Here is an 18,711-nt window from a genome sequence, read left to right as displayed (position 1 = left end):
AAACATTTAAAAACACACCTCAAACCTCCAAATCTCTCTAAAGATTACCATAATTCCCCTCTCTTTCTCTCTTGATCAATTTTAAATAAATGAAGTAGGAGGGAAAAAGTTCTAGTTGTAATAATTTGATTACTTAACACTTAAACCCCTCTTATTCTAGGTTTATTCTTGTTATAGATTTATTCATATGTATGACAAAGTTAGGAAAGAGTTCTAGTTGTAATACTTATATTACTCAACACTTAAACCCCTCATGTTCTAGGTTTATTCATATTGACCACAAAGTTGAATAAGAACGTCGAACAACTCTCATGTTCACCCATTAAACCTTACATCATAGTTATTCTCTCAATATGATCATTTGACTAGTCAAGCTAGTTATTGTAAGTTTAACCAACTTATCACTTCTAGTCATTATTCCAAATTTACACTTTTAATCTAAATCTCTTTAGTTTAGATTTTCTTCATAATTTCCTATAAAAATTCATTTTTATTTATCAACATCATTATTTAATTAGTTTAACTTTATATCATTTACTTAATTTATTTATTTTTTTAATTTTTTTTTTACAAAAAATAGTCGAATATTTTAGACCCGAAATAAATATATGGATTTCATTTTTCAAATTTTCAATTGTTTGCTAGCGATTCCATTTGCAAGCTAACTTATAATATGGATTAAGCTAACTTATGATATGGATTGAACGTATTACCGTGACTTCATAACCTTTGATTTAACTTATGATACGAATTGGACGTATTTTGATTTTTTGAGTTTGGTGACTCTTTTATAATGAAAAAACTAGAAAGATTACATGGTTACTATTTATAAGCGTTGCAAAGTGCTACAATTGTTTATAGGACATAGAGGCTTTTACCAATTTATGCGTTAGAATGTTTCCCTCTTTCCCATAAATATACCCCTCTCGGAAGCTAACTGAATTTACCCGCCACCGTTCCTTCACCTTCTCCTTCCTGCCCCCCTTTACACACACATACGCCTCTGTAAATTCTTTCAATGGCAGCGGATTCGAGAAAAACCACTTCGGAGATGTTGATCTCAAGAAGGCCTAAGAAGAATCGGAATCGTTTTAATGCAATTTCTGGAACTGGAAATAGAGATCTGAACATCGCCGATGCTCCTGATAGAAGTTCGATATTGGTTAAACCTAAAACAGAGCAGGCAGCTGTGGTAATGGCAGCTAGAAAAGTTCCAGTTCTGTATTACCTCACAAGGAATGGCAACCTTGAACATCCTCATCTCATCGATGTTCCTCTCTCTTCTCCCCATGGTCTCTACCTCAGAGGTACTCGCCTTTTATTTGATTGGATACTTTAAATAATGGAGTTCAGTCGAATTTCTTCTCACTACTTTTACTGTTTTTGTTTGCAGATGTTATGAATACATTGAATTATCACAGAGGAAGAGGAATGTCAAACATGTATTCCTGGTCATTCAAAAGGTAACTTCAGTTTGTTTTTCAGTTGATTACGTTCTCGTTGTTGATGATTTGTTCTAAAAATTCGTGAATCGAAATTAGGAGCTACAAAACTGGATATGTATGGCACGATGTATCGGAAGATGATTTGATTGAATCGACAAATGGTCATGGGCATGATTACGTCCTTAAAGGATCAGAGCTTCTTGAAACATTACAAAATCCAACGGAGACGAATCAAACCGGCGGCGATTGCAACTCTACAACAACCGCGGCGGTGGCCATGATCAAACGACGGAATCAATCATGGAGTTCATTCGACAATCCACAAGAATACATGGTCGTGAAGTGCGAATCTAGCAGAGAACTCGCGGCAAAGTTCGCCGCCGATGCCGCCACACAGACGGAGGAGCAACGGAGACGCCGGAGTTTCGAACGAGAAAGGAAAGAACACGTGACGATGACGCTGGGTAGAGAAGAAATACCATCTCCACCGCCTTCTAATTCGAGCTCGGAGGTGTCAGAGGGAGCGAGATACATCGATCCGACGGTGGACGTGAGAAGTGGAGATCTGACGGCGGAGGATCGACATGACGCTGGTGGAAGGATGAAAGCTTCGGAAGTTCTGATGCAGCTGATTACGTGTGGGGTCCATAAGTCCATTCTTGGTTAAAGATGCAAGTAGGCTCCATGAAAGGGTGCATGGTCGACGAAGCACAGGATTAGTAGACATGAAACATGATATGTAATGTTACTATTTTGTACATCGTATCTTATATATTAATGTATTAAGTAAGATGAAATCTACTACTCTTTATATAAAAATAAAATTGAAGTTTTATTATGTATTTATAATTTATAATTTATAATAAACCCTTTAAAATTATGAAATGAAGATCCAATCTCGTTTTCAAACCGATCCGAAATAATTTGAAATTTTGGATTTCCTAAGCTCTTAGTTAAATAACAATCACACAAAACCTAATTTTTGTTTGGAATCGGTTTGTGAAGATAAAGCGATCCGTACCACTAAGGAATTGACCAAGACCCACATTATGAATGTTAAATATATGAACCACCTCTTTCTTCGTATGAATTAAAAAAAATACAAACCAATAATGGATGCTTTTAAAAATAAATTTGAGATCGTTTGTATTAACATGCGTGACTAAGTATTGTCAAATTTTAAATGAAATTGTCATATAATACTTTAGTTAGTTGAAAGTTGAAACAAATGGTTTTCAAAATTCTTGTTAACAATATTGGATTAACCATCGACGCAAGTTTTTTTTAATGGTTTAACTAATGAAACTGTAATTTCATAAAAACCACACAAAAGTCAACCAATAGGTAATTATTTTTAATCATTTTTTTTTAAAACAATCTAATTTTATCCGATAAAAATACCTTAAAAATTATATAGAATGTCTAAATGGTAAAATGGAATGTCCATTTAACCAACCCTAATATTTATTTAGTTTAACCATCTCAAGAATTTATTTTTAAAGTTAACAATTATTGTTTGAAATTAAAAAGAAAAAAAATAAAACAACTCCACCAACAATATTTTTCCAATTGTTTTTGCACATTCCCAATAAACATTTACTATGTATCTTTTTCAAATCAAACTATCAATCGGTGGTAAAAAAATCAAAATAAAATGGTTTATATTGAATATGACCATATATTTAAACAAAAAAAATTACCAATAATAATACACTTTTTATATTAAATGTTAATAAAAAAAATTTTAAGGTTACCAATAATTATTATACTTTTATATTAAATTTTAATCAAACCACTATATACGAATTATTAGTAATTGTTGAAACAATTAACAATCCATGTCGAATATAACTCTTGAGATTTACTAAAACCGATTAGTTTTTCATTTTCTTTTTTTAAAGGAACTTCACAGCAAGGTTTTTCGGATCAGTTTCGTGCCCTTACTGTGAACATGAGGCTATGTATTATGTACTAGAGTCACTGCAAACAATCGAACTTTCAAGGCCACAATAGCTAACTACTATTAAGATTTGAATATAGGTCAATAAATGACTCGTCACATCTTTTAACATCTTTTAACGTACCTTACCAAGTCATGTGAAGTCACCACATGTAAATATAATGATGTGGTATGATTGTTAAAGGAAAAAGAACTCAACACGACAATACGTAATTGAGTTTGTTTTCTTGTTTATAAATTATACATATACTACAACAAAAGAGGTGCATGTAATATTATCGAACGTGGGAAACCATTGGTTTATATAAAGTGACAGAGCAGTACTGTTTATGAACATTTCTTCCTCCATGCAACTTATATAAAGAAAGAAGTACACGTTGTAGTTTTGTGTTATTTATTACATCTGACCTTGTCATTGGAAAGTGTTTTGTGTAAGTAGGAAGGTTCCAAGATAAACAACTCATGCAAGGCTCTGTCTCTATGCAACCTGTATCCTATGGTGGCATTCATGTTCCTCGTGATCCCTAGTCTAGCCCTAAAACACATCATTAAATTCACCATATTGTAGTAAGTACAAGTAAATACACGCATGCCCACCTAATAAAATAGATTGTTATTATTTTTTACACAACACTTTTTATTATACATAACAATAACAATTTATATATTAGATAGTTGAGTTATATAATTATATAAAATAAAAAGTGTTGTGTATAACTATGTTTGGATCATTACTCATTAATAAATATTATCCAAAAGTCGAGGGATAATAACTTTGTAGTTCCTAGAATAATAAACTATCATTTCATAAAATAACGAACTTTTGTTTTTATATTTTATTTTATTATATACCCTTATATATCGGTAAACATACATTTCGTGTTAAAAAGAAATCTTGTATTACCGGTTTCATCCATAGTTTTGAAAATAAAAGGCTTAATTACATGGATACATTTAAGTATTAACTATTAAGCATTGTTGGATTTGAAAATGCTTCCTCAACTTTAAGATTTTCTAACATTTCCAATTCTAAGGCAGATGTGGAGTATTCACCATTCGAAGGAAAATCGCACATGTTAATCTTCGTATTATAAATATAAATTTTCTCAAACTTATAATTTATAGTCAACTACTTTTTAATCCCAAAATAAGCATCTAAGTTTAAGTCTATGTGTATTAAACACCTAGTTCACATAAATTAATGTTTTGATACCATCTGAAACACCTCTCGTATAGATAAAAAGTTTTAGTGATAACTTGAAAATACTTCATAATTTTTAAAGTGTTGATGTGGAATTTCGGTCACAAGTATAGTAATCAATTTAGAGTTATTGTTTTAAGACACGAGGGTATTCAATAATATTATAACAAAACTTAAATGAACCATTACAAGTATGTTGTCTTCTAAGAATATCTTAGTCATGCGTCTAGTTGTGCATCCATCTTCTAATTTAAATACATGTCAAAATAATATCGTTAAACTGGTAAACCTAGTTAGTAAACGGAGAGTCAGACTTTATAATAGAATTAAATAATGATTAACACAATTCAAAAAATCAAAACTCCCAAAAATATTTCAAAAATCATTTGTATATAATAATAGAAGTAGAGGTCAATCATTCAAAATATAACCAAAATGTAATGCACATGTTTCTATATTCCCAACAAAAGTTAGAAAACTACAAATGGTGCGACTGTGCGACATGAAGATTACAAGGCCCATGTAATTCTATACATGAAATACATTGCATGTGTTTTCGTGTCAATGATTTTATTTTACATTTATTTATTTCATTTCAAACGTCATTTTGGCACTATATTTTGGTTACTTGCTCTCATCACTCTTATAACCAATTTCCAATCACTTTTATAGGTAGTTTAACATCGAATAACATCGTTTCCACTAGTTAAACCTCAATTAATGTAACCCAATGATGTTCTAGAAGATTAAAGTTGCATTGAAAGATTTATCATAAACTTCAAGTTTCATTGATTAGAGCTTATAAAGAAGCAATATTGCCCACTAAGCTCAATAACATCATTAGTTTCACACATTAAACTAATGAGAATAAATTTATGCTTCTAATTCAAATTCTAAGTAGGTAGGATATGGATAAAACTATTATACCAAGAACCTATTATGAAGCATGTATGTACCAAAAGTGGGTAACGACCATGTATAAGGGAATAAAGGTCTTACTCATAAATGGTACTTGGGTTTTTAGTGTCTTGCCTATTGGTAGAAAATTTATCGGTTATTGAAATACAAAATAAAATATTAGGTGAATCATTAAATAGAAAGATATAAAACAAGATTAATTGCAAAATGATTTAATCAACAAGATGGCATATATTATTATAAAGAAACTGTTTCAATGGTGGCTAAACTAGACACTATTACATATGTTATTACTCTAGCTGAAAATTACAACTGGAAGTTGTTTTAGTTTATGTTAATAATTCCTTCGTGTATGAGGACCTTGATGAAGATGTGTATATGAGTCTTCATTTAGGTTATTTTCTATGAAAAGTGATGATCAAGTTTGTAGGCTTCTCAAATCATTATATATGCTTAAATAAGCTCATAGGAAGTTGATTGATAATCTTACACATCATCAATACTTTAAATTTGGAGTACAACTAAGTGTGAATGACTATTTTTTGTTCACAATATTTAAAGATAATACTATAGTGGTCTACTAACATACGACAACCATACTTGTTACTTGTAATTCAATTGTTGAAATAACTAATGTAAAAAGAGTTTTTTTTAATTATTAAAGGCCTTGGTTTGTTAGAATATCTGTTATGGATTAAGGTAAATGAAACTATTGTTACTCTTTGTGTATCAAAGAAAATATTTCTGTGAGATTTTAAATGAATTTAGAATGCTAGGTTGTAAACCTATTAAAAAACTAAGGGATCTAAACTTGGTGGTTGGTTGTTAAGGCTCGATTCGAATGACAATTTACTTACAAATATTTTTAAATTACAAAATTTGATAGGTTGGTTCATTTATCTTATGATTACCTGCCATGTACCTCTCTTATCATTCAAATTTTGAGCCATTTTATGCATTCGCCTTGAATGGCTTATTTGCAACTTTGTGTCTTTAAGCCTAAAAGGCTTCTTCTGTAAATGCAAACTAGGGCAAATGCATTGATATTTAGAAGATGTGTCACTAGATTTTTCTTATTTTTGGATGAATCTTTATTTTATTGTAAGAGTATGAAGTAATCTACCATTTTATTGTCATCCAATGAGTCATAAAACTGAAACTTTAACTCCCATGGACCATGGTCATGGTAGCTTCTTTCAGGTTTTTTTTTCCTCTGCCTTCCTAAGCATAACGTTTAAATGTCAAAAGCCGACTGATTTCATTCAACCCAACTTAATTCTCAAATTTCCTAAGCATAAATGTCTTCAGATTCAAATAAAAATTTAACATAATTACTAACTTTCTTTATTTTTGGTATGAAAATATATAGCACCCTAGGTTATACACGATGTTACTAGTTAGTATGATTTTGATAATGTTACTAGTTAGTATGATTTTGATCTTGGTGTTTGCAAAAGCGAAGCTAAACTTGCGGGTATGTAATTAAAGATAATTTGTAGCTTTAAAGGAAAGGAGCAAAATAGGGAAATATGAGTAAACAGAAAAATAAAAATAAAAATAAAAAGGGCCCAACCGGGTTCGAACCGGTGACCTCTTGATCTGCAGTCAAATGCTCTACCACTGAGCTATGGACCCTTGTTGTTTTTGTTAGGTATTACTAAATTATAATTTAATTAGGTAGTTTTAGCCTCGTATTTAACATATAATATTTTAGACACATATTATCCCGTTTATGAAATTACTAGAATTAGAGTTCTTGTTGAACTATGTGTATGTAAAATCTGGAAATTCGTTAAGTGGAGGCGAAAACCACATTCTTTTTATGAAATAAAAATTATATAAATCAATCAAAATATCTTGTAAAAGCTAGAAAAAAAAGTATGAAAACATTTGAAGTCATATGGTTCCTTTATATGGTTTCCAAAATAATGGTGACAAATGTTTTAAATGCTTTTGTGTAAAATAAATTTGCTTGTGGTCCTGTATTATTCAATGTTTAAATGTAGACATTATTTTAATATTTCGGAATAACTTACATGTCATAAACCAAATAGGGTCAGTTCAAACATATATGGGATCCGGGGCGAAAAGAAAAAAATGGCCCCTCAAATACAAATATAATAAAGATTCAAAAAAATATCATTACTCTTCAATATAGATGTTTTCGATTATCAATAAAAAACCAAAATAAATTGTTTATATTTTGAGTTAAATTGAGTTTCAACCAACTTTAAGTCCTAAAAATCATTTAGGTAATAATATATATATATATATATATATATATATATATATATATATATATATATATATATATATATATATAAACTACATAGCCCATAAATTTTGGGTCCCCTTGAGTTGTGGGCACTGGGCAGTCGCTAGGGTTGCCCACCGTCTGGATCGGCCCTGAAATCAAATGGTTTTTTGTCAAACAATATCAGGCGGTGTCTTCCCTCATTGACGTCGTAAATAATGTGAAATTAAAAAGATTAGAATATCAATACCATTTTGTAATAAGAAACTAACTCGGTTTTTATATTAAAAAAACAAATCCCAAAGCATAGTAAGACTAAGCATGAGAATTTTGTTTCTAGGATTGTTTTCTCGGTTCCGTTCCATTTGCATTTCTTAAAAATGACAATTTAAATTAAATTGAAATGAAGCTATCTCATAGATTCGAGTAAAAGATTTATGGAATCAAAATTCAATCATTGCTATAGGTTTTGATGGATAATTAGCTAGCCAAAATGGTGGATCAAGGTTGCCACTTTTCTCTAAATCATTTACTAAAAGAGTAATCTCATTATTACCTATTCTAGCAAAACTGCTCATCAGACTCATCATTAGCCATTGATCGTTAAGGCATATTCTCAAAATACATATATCTACTGATGTGGCAATAGGAGCGTGATTTGGTAATACGTCAATTTATCCACTATTAGTAGATAAAATGATTTCTTTCACTTCTGAATCCCAAACTGTTCAATAAGGGATCAATACACAAAGATTTAAGGTCATTTATTCAAATTGTTCTTTATTTCTAAGTTAATAGCATTCATCGTAACTTCATCGATGTAGCCTACCAAATAAAATATTTGTTCAGGAAGACCATTTAATTCTCCGGAAATGATTACAAATTTAAGAGAAAGGACCTCAGCCCTACTGATGTTATTTTGGGATTTAAGTTGATTAAAAACAATATTGGTGTTTTTTTTTACTCGATCTCATTATATCGATAAATAAGTTTAGTCCTATTTGTGTGAAGCTTTTAATATCTTAATGATCTTATGACCCTCTCCTAAATTAAAAGGAAAAAAAAAAAAAAAAAAAAAAAAAAAGATCATGTGAATACGTTCTTGCATCTAAATATGTTAAAGTAATTGGTTCTTTGTTGCATTTGTCAAGTCACTTTCATAAATTAAAGCTTTTAACATTACTTGAAGCCTGGAAGGATACCTTTTAAAAAGTAAATCACCTAGTGGACGTGTTTACAAAAGGGTTGACAGTTTGACACGTCAACAAGTATTTGAGTCGTTGAAGGAAATGAGATTGAAGTCCATTAACTAGTCATAGTTAACTGACAATTCCCAATGACTAAAATTACTAATAATTTGCATAAACCATTGCGGTTTTATTGAGTCAACATTTCCTTTGTTTTAAAAAAATACTGCAATGTACTTTACATTAAAACTCACAAGTTTTGAAAAAGTTATTTCATTGAAAAGCATTGTAACTATCTACAATAAATCAATTTATTAAAAATAATATCGTATTTAATATAACTATATAACTCTTAAAATCAACAAGGGTCCATAGCTCAGTGGTAGAGCATTTGACTGCAGATCAAGAGGTCACCGGTTCGAACCCGGTTGGGCCCTCTTCTTTATTTTTTTCTTCCACCCAAACTTTTTCTCTCTCTTTCACTTTCAGAGTTCTGCTTTTCCGTTACGATAAAGTTTGAATTGTCACGTCACACGTGCAAGAAATAATTTTTTAAATCATTGCATTTGACCAAATGTTTTTCTACATTTTCGATTAAAAATAATCAATTTTAACACCAAGGTAAAAGCTGTACGAATATTATCATATAGTTTCCACCAAGAAAAAGCACAAAAGATTTTTTATTTTTTTCTTAATCAAGAAAAACAATCCACAAAACAATGACAGCATCAAAAAACACAAAAGCCAAATCACATGATCAAAACACAACAAACTGTATAGCCATTTGCTGACATTGCCTTTCTATTTCTATTCCTAATTTCCTATTTTCCTATTCCTATTCGTATTCCTATTTTTAGTAGTATACTTTTCTATACCTTCTTACTTTCTTCCTATCAAACCTCAAATCAAAGGTTTATCCCCTTTTCCCTAGCCATCTCAATCACTGAATTTCCCTCATTACCACATATCCCAAGGTACGATTTCCACAGTTTCAACGAACACGGGTATACCAATAACGCCCTTTTGTGAAAACTCTCCAAAATCGACTTAAACTCCAACATCTTCCCTAACACACCCCCTGCCTCCACCCACACAGACTCCGGTGCCACCGGAACCGCCTGAAACAGACAATTCATCAACACCGACCCCGCCCAAAAACAAACACTGTTAATGTTACTGTTACTGTTACTGATACTGATACCAATACCAGCACCGGATTGTGTAAGCATCTTACACAGTGAAAGTGCCAGCTCATAATTCCCGGGCCTCAACTCCATCAAACCTTCCACAAAATCCACAAATTCCGCTGCTTTTTCAGAAACTTCAAACGGGACAAGACGCGGGCCAAAACACGACTCGAGAACCGTGTTCATTAACGAGAAATCGGAAGAAACCGGACTCAAAAGATTGTTGATGAGTTTTTGGATTTTAGGGTTTTTGATGGTTTTGATGAAGCTTCTCGAGAGTGGCTCTTGAGGGCGTGTGGCACGTGAATCGGTTACATATCGGTTCAACCGGGTCAAGAAACCGACCGGTTTGCTCAAATCGAATCTGTTTTTTTGAAAAAACATCGCGTGCTCACTGACACAATGGATATAGTCTTTAACAGAGGCGACTTCCAAGGCTTGTTGGATTGCAATTTGGGCTTCTGTGTGTTCGTTTTGTAACTGTTTATGAAGTGAGAGGTTGAGAAGTCCAAACACAACGTCACTCTGGCTAGAACTATTCAAAACCCATCGTTCCATTATCTCTTTTGCAAAATCGGTTTTTTCATTCCGAAGGGCGTTTTCTGCATATTGGTTCCAAATACACTGTACGCCAGGTTTCCCGGCCCAATTCGTTAAAGCGTGTTCGAAAGCTGAGTCGACATTGACCGAGTCAAACTCGTTGACCCGTATCGACAAAAGAACGAGTTCCATACTCGAAGGGTATAACTGTAAATACCTGTTCAACAGATTCTTGGTAGATTCAAAACCTTCAAGTACAGCTGTACATCGGATGTGATTAAGGGCAAAAAGATGGGAATGGGATTCTTCGAGAGTTAAAGAGTCACTGATGAGTTCCATTAAGGCGACAACTTGCTGTTTTTCATCAGGGGTTAAATTCACAGAATGCCATTGAAGTCCGGGCAGCTCTTTCGGGCATTCGAATTGCTGGAGTATGGTTTCGGGCAGTTTTTTGTACATGATCAAGTATATGGAACAGATCCATAGGACGTATTTGTCAGAGGTTGTTAGGTGTGATTGGATATCGAAATCGGATGGATTTTTTGTTGAGGGTATGAGATCGTATACTTTTCGGATCGCGTTGTTGACTTTTCCGGAAGAAACTAAACAATTTATCATTTGTAAAAAAAGATCCAAGATGCACGCGCTATTGAAATCAAGAACAATTGCATGACGACTTAGTGCTGACATGGCAGTGTTGTACCCGTGTAATCTGTCATCAAGTTTTTCCCGGCTATTGATGAACATCAGCCATAGCTCATATGATGAGTCATTGTGCTCGACCTGAAAACCAAAATCAATACCTTTGTTTTATATATAAAAAACAAAATAAAATAAACAAGAATCAATTTAGATACATACAGCATAGTGAAATAAGTCATCTTTTCCAATTGACTTCTGATTGCTATAGTAAATGTGCAGATAGACAATCCATAGAAGTACAGATGTAGGATGTTCCTCAAGGGCTCGAGCCAGGACTATAAGAGCCTGTATATTTTCATTTTAAAATATAGTAATAATAATAATAATAATAATATATAAGAAAGATATAAGTATAAGTATAAGAGAGATGAAAGATGAAATACCTCTCTACGTCCCTTCTGTTTGTTGACATCTCTAGTGAGTTTAAGAAGAGCCATTTCAAGTGGTTGATCAGTGTCATCCATATGCTGATCTGGCAGACCTTCTTTGAGATTTTGAGTATGGAAATATGATGATTGCCTATTCCAACCTCCATGGACTTCAATGCGTGTTTCAGGGCCATGAAGATATGGTTCATCTGAGTGCAAATCTACAAGGAATGAAGTTGAAACAACCAATGAAGCACTGAAATACTTCTGCCAACGTTGTTCAACAGTTTGAGCTAAAAGATACTTATAAGGATGTGACTCAGCTTTCAAACTGTCTAAGCACACAAGGTAAGTAGGTGGAGCCAAAGGAACACAACCATTTCCACTCTTCAATGCTAATCCACCTTCACCATCTGCACACATAACACAACAATACAATATTCAAATTACATAACACAAAAAAAAAAAAAAAAAGTTATATCATATGATCATGATTCATATTTCATAGTTTCATAGTTTCATACCATTGGATGAATAATCTTTAAGATGCTGCCATGGACACTCATCATTGTTGCATTTACCTCGTAGCTCAAACATGCAAAGAGGCCATGAGGGGTTGATTGGTAAATTGTTGGAATAAGAGCCAATTTCACCAACATGAATGTCCAGCTTTGAATTGGAAATAAAATCAGTAATTTCAGTAGGCTGTTGGTGTTGGTGTTGGGCCCCACAAACCTCTTCGTTAACAATTTTCAACTCGTCTGTTTTTTTTAACTTTACATGACTGAAAGCACTCCTGAGAATCGGATCAGTTAAAGATCCATAGAAGTTTCCGGAAGCTTCCGTTATTTCCCCATCTTCTCTTTCAACAGCAACCTCCATGTTCTGACTCTGACCAGATTCCATCTTCTTGGGAATTCTATTGCCTAACCTAGCAAACAGTTGAGACCTCAAAGTTGCTTCTAGAAGCAATGAATCCTCAGTGGGGTCCACCACGGATATTGAATTTTCATTTTTAGTCCTTTGACTCCTTTCACTACACGTTCCTTCATCTAGACTGGAATCAGCAGCTTTAAGCTCAAATGCAGATGTCTGTTCATCATCATCAACATCATCATCATCATCATGAAGTGAAGAACAAACATCATTTGTTTTATCTTCTTCTTCTTCTTCTTCTTGAGGCTCATCTGAAGTGCTAGTATCAGGTTCACCACAAGATTCGGTAGTAATCAGCTTTGGTCCAGTGTGCTGACGTGGCACTGGCATGTTTGAGTTTGACCAGAACATGGTTGAGTCTTCCATGACATGAGACCGAAGATTAGCTGAAAATAATTCGCGTTTATGGTAAAGATAGGAACATTTAGTATTGGCTTCAGCTAATGCCCTTTGGGCCTTTCGATATGCTTTTAGGGCATTTCTTTCTTCAATTTCACATTTTCTACGGTGTTCTTGAGCTTCATCTAGTTCCTTATCTTGTTGTTCTTCAATCTCAAGTAGTGATTTGAGATCCATGTCAGCAGTTTCTGAGATGTTTGTGGGACCAAAATGATTCCAGAAAGTTGGATTCTTCAAACGTGCCTTCATTGGTTATGCCATAATATTTTTTCATTTACTTACTCTTGATATAAAAACTTTAAGAATCTATATTGTTATTTACATAAACAGAAGTTTTAGTTGCAAAAAATTATGTTTACCTGTTTATGTGGAGAAGTTTTAGTGGTTTTAGCCACTAATGGTGTAGAAGACTCCACCATATTTGTGATCCTGTTATGTCGCCTGCTATTCTTGATTATACCAGTACCTAAACAGCCAACAGATATCATGTAGTATGATTTATAACTTCTCTAATGATGATGAACAAAAATTAGTATAAAACAATTCATAAGTTCTCTTTCAAACCTGATGGAAGATTAGTTAAAGGCATGTTGTGATTTCTCACTTTTTTTGTCTGTTGTGTTACACTGGGATGTGTTGTATCTTTTTCACTATAGCTACCATCATATCTACCCTTTGGCCCATCACTTTCAGGGGCAGAAATGTCCAACACAAATGTTGACTCTGTAGGAGGCCTATCTTGTTGGTCAACAGACATTTGGGTGTTTGTAGGAGGCTCAGTAACTTTAAGACGCTTCTTTTCAGGCTCCTTTGGTTCCATAATTTCAGTAGAATCTCTGCTTCTAACAACAGTACCTTTTGAGTTCATATTTTTTATTGAACTTGAAGCTTTCTTTAACTCATTCTCACGAATTGCAATCAACTGCCTTAGGTCTTGGAGTTTACTGCTGTTGATATGAACATTTGGGCCTACTTTGTTTTTGCTAGGGGCATTAGATTTCTTGATATGAAATGTGTTTCCATTATTATTCTTGGATGAGGTTCCATTAACTATGTTCATTGATGAGAGAAATGTACGACTTACAGATAACTTTTTGGGTACTTTGGTGTTGGTTTTGGCAAACTTTTGCACAATTTGTGGATTCCTGTTCCCCACTGAAATGGGCAATTTTCTATTCTCCATAACTCCCCTTGTCATGTCGTCAGATTCAATTGTGTTTTCCATGTGTTCTTCAGAGTCACTGCCACTGTCATCATCTGAAAAACTAATCACAAATGGCACTCGATTCTTCTCTGTACCTTTACGATTGTTAGATTGAACAGAAGTTTTTAAAGCCACACCAGAATATGTAGAATTGCGAGTCAGACCAGACTTTCCTATCATGTATGCATCCTTGTTCAATGGAACCCGTGGAAGAGTGGTGCTATAAGGGAACTGAGAGCCTGCAAACTCCTGGAGAATTCCATTGTATCAGAATGAGAATAGTTCAGATTACCTATTATAGGTAGAACACGTAAGTTCCCCCAAAAAGGCTTCCCACTACAGAGCAACTCAGTCGGATATACATTAATTGCACTTACACCTATAAAGGACAGCATACTAAATGAATAATATACAGAAGTATGACGTCAAGCAACCAAGCAGATAAACTAACAAAATGGTCGTAAGATGACTCAACCACTAGGGTAAATAAAATCAAACATTAAGAAGCAACAACAAAAAGAGCGGAACAATAATCCACAGTGGGAATCGATATTAAGCTGACGCCTCATCAAGCAAGTGCGCAAGCAATATTGCTATAACTGGATAGAATATTAAACATACGCCGCCTAAAAAAACCCTTCGTGAATAAAACTAAACTGGAAACCGAATCAGTGAATAACGATACCAAAAACCTAGAGAACGAAAAACATATGAGGATTTAACCAACGACGTCTCTGATGTAATCAAATTAAATGAAAGTATCCAGTGAAAAAAATCTAAATCAACAGATTTGTATGCGTCCAATTTTAATAATGACGGACTTTAACAAACAAAAAAATCATTGAAATACTCTAGGGTTTTATAGATGTACGTCGTTTTCCGAAGCAGAAAGCTCGCCTTCTTCTCTGGTTTTCGATGAATTCGCGAAGAATTTTGCATTGGTATCATGATTGGATGTCGTAGGAGGAGAAGGAGAAGTTGTGGTGGTGTTCTCCATTTTCAATCTCTCCCGCTCTCCTCCCTTTCGCTGCGAATATCTCTGTATGAATGGCGGTTAAAAAAAATGAAATATTCGAAGTTTTCATGAACTAAAAAAACTGGTCAACTCACAATGCTTTTTCTTTTTGTTAATTCCGTTTAGATAGATTTTTATTTTTACAAGAAAAAACTGTAAATTTAGTCCACTAGGTTGTAAAAAAATATGGATAGATTAAAAAAAGGTTTCAACTTACATAAAAGATTCAAAATCAATAATTTTTGTGGATTTGGTCTAAATAAATATAGTAAGATTATTTTACCCTTATTATTTTTTTTTTCTTTATTTATTTTGATTGTTTAACAAAAAGAAACAGACATGACCAATTGACCACTCAACAACTCTCTCTTTCTCTCTCTCATCAAAAAGACTTTCATGATCAATTCCTCTCCATAACTATCACATTCCTTTCACATCAAGAAGCCCTATAATCATCGACCCTTCTCGACGGTAAGTTTCTTACCTCACACTCCCTCCATTCCCCCATTTTTCACGAGCCAGGTGGTTTACGTCTTAGAGGTTGAAGTCTGCCATCTAGTTCGAAACCTCGATAAAGTTGACAACGTTGAATTCGACAGCTTGAAACGTGTTAATTTGTGACAGCCTACTAATCTTTTTCCCTTAGCCGTCGGAATCTTCTAGGTTCCAGTTTAGATTTGGTTTTGTGTTTTCTGAAAATTTCTAGGTTAGTTTAGAATTCTGGTTTTCAAATTCTACAATTTGTGTTCGTTATTATGTGGGTGGGTGTAGATTTTCTGGTAAAGAACTTTTCTAAGATCCATTCATTATCTCAAACATGTTATGAGTTTCAGTTTTTGCAATTTGTGTTCAATTTCACAATTCGTGAGTAACATTTGGAACCCTAAGGTACAAAAATCCATTCGTTTAATTTTCATTATAAGGGTCCTCACGACGTGAGACCTTGGGGATCACGTCGTGAGTGAACATTGACCTGTTGACCCGCGTTTTTGAAAACTCACAACGTGAGGCATAAGGTCTCACGATGTTAGCGCGGCTTAATGACTCAAAACCCTAATTTTCAGGTATTTAATTGAATGAGAGGCTAGGGATATCCATCATCAGCCTCTCTCACCCTCTAAGCCTCTGGAAAACCCTAATCTTGACCCTCTTGAAGCTCCTAGGCATTTTTTAGATCTTTGAAGCATTCTTTGGTGGTTTTTAGCTACTTGAAGTGGAAGAAGACCTTGGTTGAGCAACCTCTTAGTGTTTTGGCTTCCACCTTGCAATCTCTTGGAGCTTTTGGACCATTGTAACTCATAAAGCTTAGACATTTTACATTATTTCATTATAGATCCAAGTTATAAGCTCCTTTTTGCATGTTTGGGTGAGATTGCTTGCATGGGGTCCATAAAGTTGGTAACTTTATGAAATATTGACTCATTCTTTTCATCTAGTCTTTGGATCTAAGTTTTAGTGTAGTCTGGGACTCCAAGTTTGAGTCTAGATCTCATTTTTTCCACTTTTGGTCTAGTAAGAGTTTGATTCATGCATTGGACATGCATAACCGGAAAGCCACGATTTTTATCATTTTTTGGGTAAAGGACGACCCCCTAGAAAGTCCCAAGTCATGATCGTAAGGATTAAGAGCTTAATGTTTTAAGCTCGTTGGTACATATCTCACAACGTAAGGGTTAGGATCGTCATGACGTGAGTGTTGGATTAGTGTCTAAGCCCATAACTATTTTGGTATGTACTTGACTCGATTGCGAGCATGGTCCTTTTGAGTTGCCTTTCACCAAAGCAACTTGATAGGATGATTTATGGAGAAAGAGAATAATTATGATTTATTAATATATTATATGAATAATATATTAAAGGAGAAATCATATTGTTTAATTAATATTCAAGAATTAATTTTGTGGATAAAAGACATTAATTAAATAAAAGGGACTAGAACTGTCAATTATGTGATAGTTCAATATTGGGCTAATGGACTCTATAGAGGATGGAGTGGGCGAAATCTATAGGGAAACCCATAAGAATTCGTCCAAGGCCTCTAAGGAGGGAGTCCATGGGTTGCTTAGGGCCTAAGCAGTCAAATTAGGGTTTCATAGTTCAAAACCCTAATAGCCTCACATATATAAGGACCACTAGGGCACCCAAAAATGTGGCTAAGCATTCCTTAGGGTTCTTGGACGTTATTTGGTGCCTCTTTCTCTTCTCCTAAGTCATTCCTTAGGACACCCAAAAGTGTGGCTAAGCATTCCTTAGAGTTGGAATCGACTTACATACGCTGGGCGTAAGTCGGTGTACGCGAGGCGTACTAGGAAAACAATCACGATCAATTCGGGCACCAAGCCCATTACATTGGACGTACTGGTATCTATGATGGTTGTAGTCATGAAATCCATGTATGTTGGGTGTAGTGGGATGCCTTCAGCTAATTGCTTTCTTTTTTGCTTCTAAGCCCAACTTCAGTCTCTTTTGCTTCTTTTCCGCTCTAGCAACAATATACATATAAAATATAAATTTAAACACTATAAGTACCTTTTAGTTCTAAATAACAATAATTAAGGCTAAAATATTAAGATATGCTAGTATATAAATATAAATAAAATACAAATATCACCACCAATGTCTGCCCATGTTTATTATGATTAGGAATTTAGGATGCTAATTGTCTGCGTGATTCTGCATGTATGTTTTTTCATATATGTTTATCGGGCGGGGTCTAATGATTATATGGTATGTTATTTATCTTTATGATTATTTCATGTGTTTATGTGTTTGTATGTATACCGAGAGGGACCCGATGCCAGGCAGGGCCTAATGACTAACAAATCTGTTCTGGGCGGGGCCTAATGACGGGGTGGGCTCGATGTGCGGTGGGCTCGATGACGAGCGGGGCCCATTATATTTTTGATATGGATGTTATGTGGTATTTTGGGAAACTCACTAAGCTTTGCGTTTATGGTTTTCAACTTATGTTTCAGGTACTTCTGGTTTGAAGGGGAAGAGCTTGGGATGACTGCATTGCACACACCACATCGTTCCACATTTTATATGACTTTGATGTACTTGCATGTTTATTGATACACTCTGAGTCACTATGGTTTTATGATATTATTTTGGGATAATGGTTTTATTAATATAAAAATCGAAGTTTTTAGTCTTAATTTTTGGGACGTTACACAAGTTTCCTTAAACAGTGTGGGAATGGGGATGGTCTCCATTTTTCACTGTATTGTGCCACATGTTCTTCAGGATCCATTGTCTCGCCATAAGGCTTCATGTTGGGAGTTTGGAAGTGCTTTGGGACCTCGGTGTCAGCGACTGTAGGAGCGAATCTCGAGATTCTGTGGCTTTTTGGGGAGACTTCTGGTATAGCTTGGACTACTCCAGGTACACTTAAG

At 34.1% G+C, this 18,711-nt stretch overlaps 2 protein-coding genes and 2 non-coding genes across 6 annotated transcripts; 2 read left to right on the top strand and 2 right to left on the bottom strand.

Annotated features, from left to right (window-relative positions):
• The first annotated feature begins 804 nt into the window (after window positions 1–804).
• LOC145014078 (protein SOSEKI 5-like) lies at window positions 805–2,330 on the top strand. The gene is made up of 3 exons (XM_078972447.1): window positions 805–1,307; window positions 1,394–1,463; window positions 1,542–2,330. The coding sequence occupies exons 1-3, from the start codon at window positions 1,019–1,021 to the stop codon at window positions 2,110–2,112; spliced, it is 930 nt and encodes a 309-aa protein (XP_078828573.1). The 5' UTR covers window positions 805–1,018; the 3' UTR covers window positions 2,113–2,330.
• Window positions 2,331–7,087: 4,757 nt separating this feature from the next.
• On the bottom strand, window positions 7,088–7,159 carry TRNAC-GCA (transfer RNA cysteine (anticodon GCA)). Its single transcript has one exon. It is a non-coding gene; the product is annotated as a tRNA-Cys (tRNA).
• Window positions 7,160–9,330: 2,171 nt separating this feature from the next.
• TRNAC-GCA (transfer RNA cysteine (anticodon GCA)) lies at window positions 9,331–9,402 on the top strand. The gene has a single exon. It is a non-coding gene; the product is annotated as a tRNA-Cys (tRNA).
• Window positions 9,403–9,629: 227 nt separating this feature from the next.
• LOC145014082 (zinc finger C3H1 domain protein) lies at window positions 9,630–15,373 on the bottom strand. 3 transcript variants are annotated; one of them, XM_078972450.1, is made up of 7 exons: window positions 15,173–15,373; window positions 13,662–14,550; window positions 13,457–13,563; window positions 12,287–13,340; window positions 11,778–12,175; window positions 11,554–11,679; window positions 9,630–11,475 (listed from the first exon to the last, which is right to left on the bottom strand). In XM_078972450.1, exons 1-7 carry the CDS (start codon window positions 15,296–15,298, stop codon window positions 9,871–9,873), a joined length of 4,305 nt encoding a protein of 1,434 aa, XP_078828576.1. In that variant the 5' UTR covers window positions 15,299–15,373; the 3' UTR covers window positions 9,630–9,870. The 3 variants fall into 3 exon arrangements, with proteins under 3 accessions (XP_078828576.1, XP_078828577.1, XP_078828578.1); XM_078972451.1 differs by having other exon boundaries at window positions 13,662–14,680; window positions 15,173–15,296; XM_078972452.1 differs by having other exon boundaries at window positions 13,662–14,593; window positions 15,173–15,259.
• Between the last annotated feature and the right edge of the window lie 3,338 nt (window positions 15,374–18,711).

The sequence above is a fragment of the Lactuca saligna genome, chromosome 9 (assembly GCF_052625555.1).
Source record: "Lactuca saligna cultivar CGN05327 chromosome 9, ASM5262555v1, whole genome shotgun sequence".
In the NCBI taxonomy this organism is placed as follows: Eukaryota; Viridiplantae; Streptophyta; class Magnoliopsida; order Asterales; family Asteraceae; genus Lactuca; species Lactuca saligna.
This window is presented reverse-complemented; position numbering and strand designations above follow the sequence as displayed.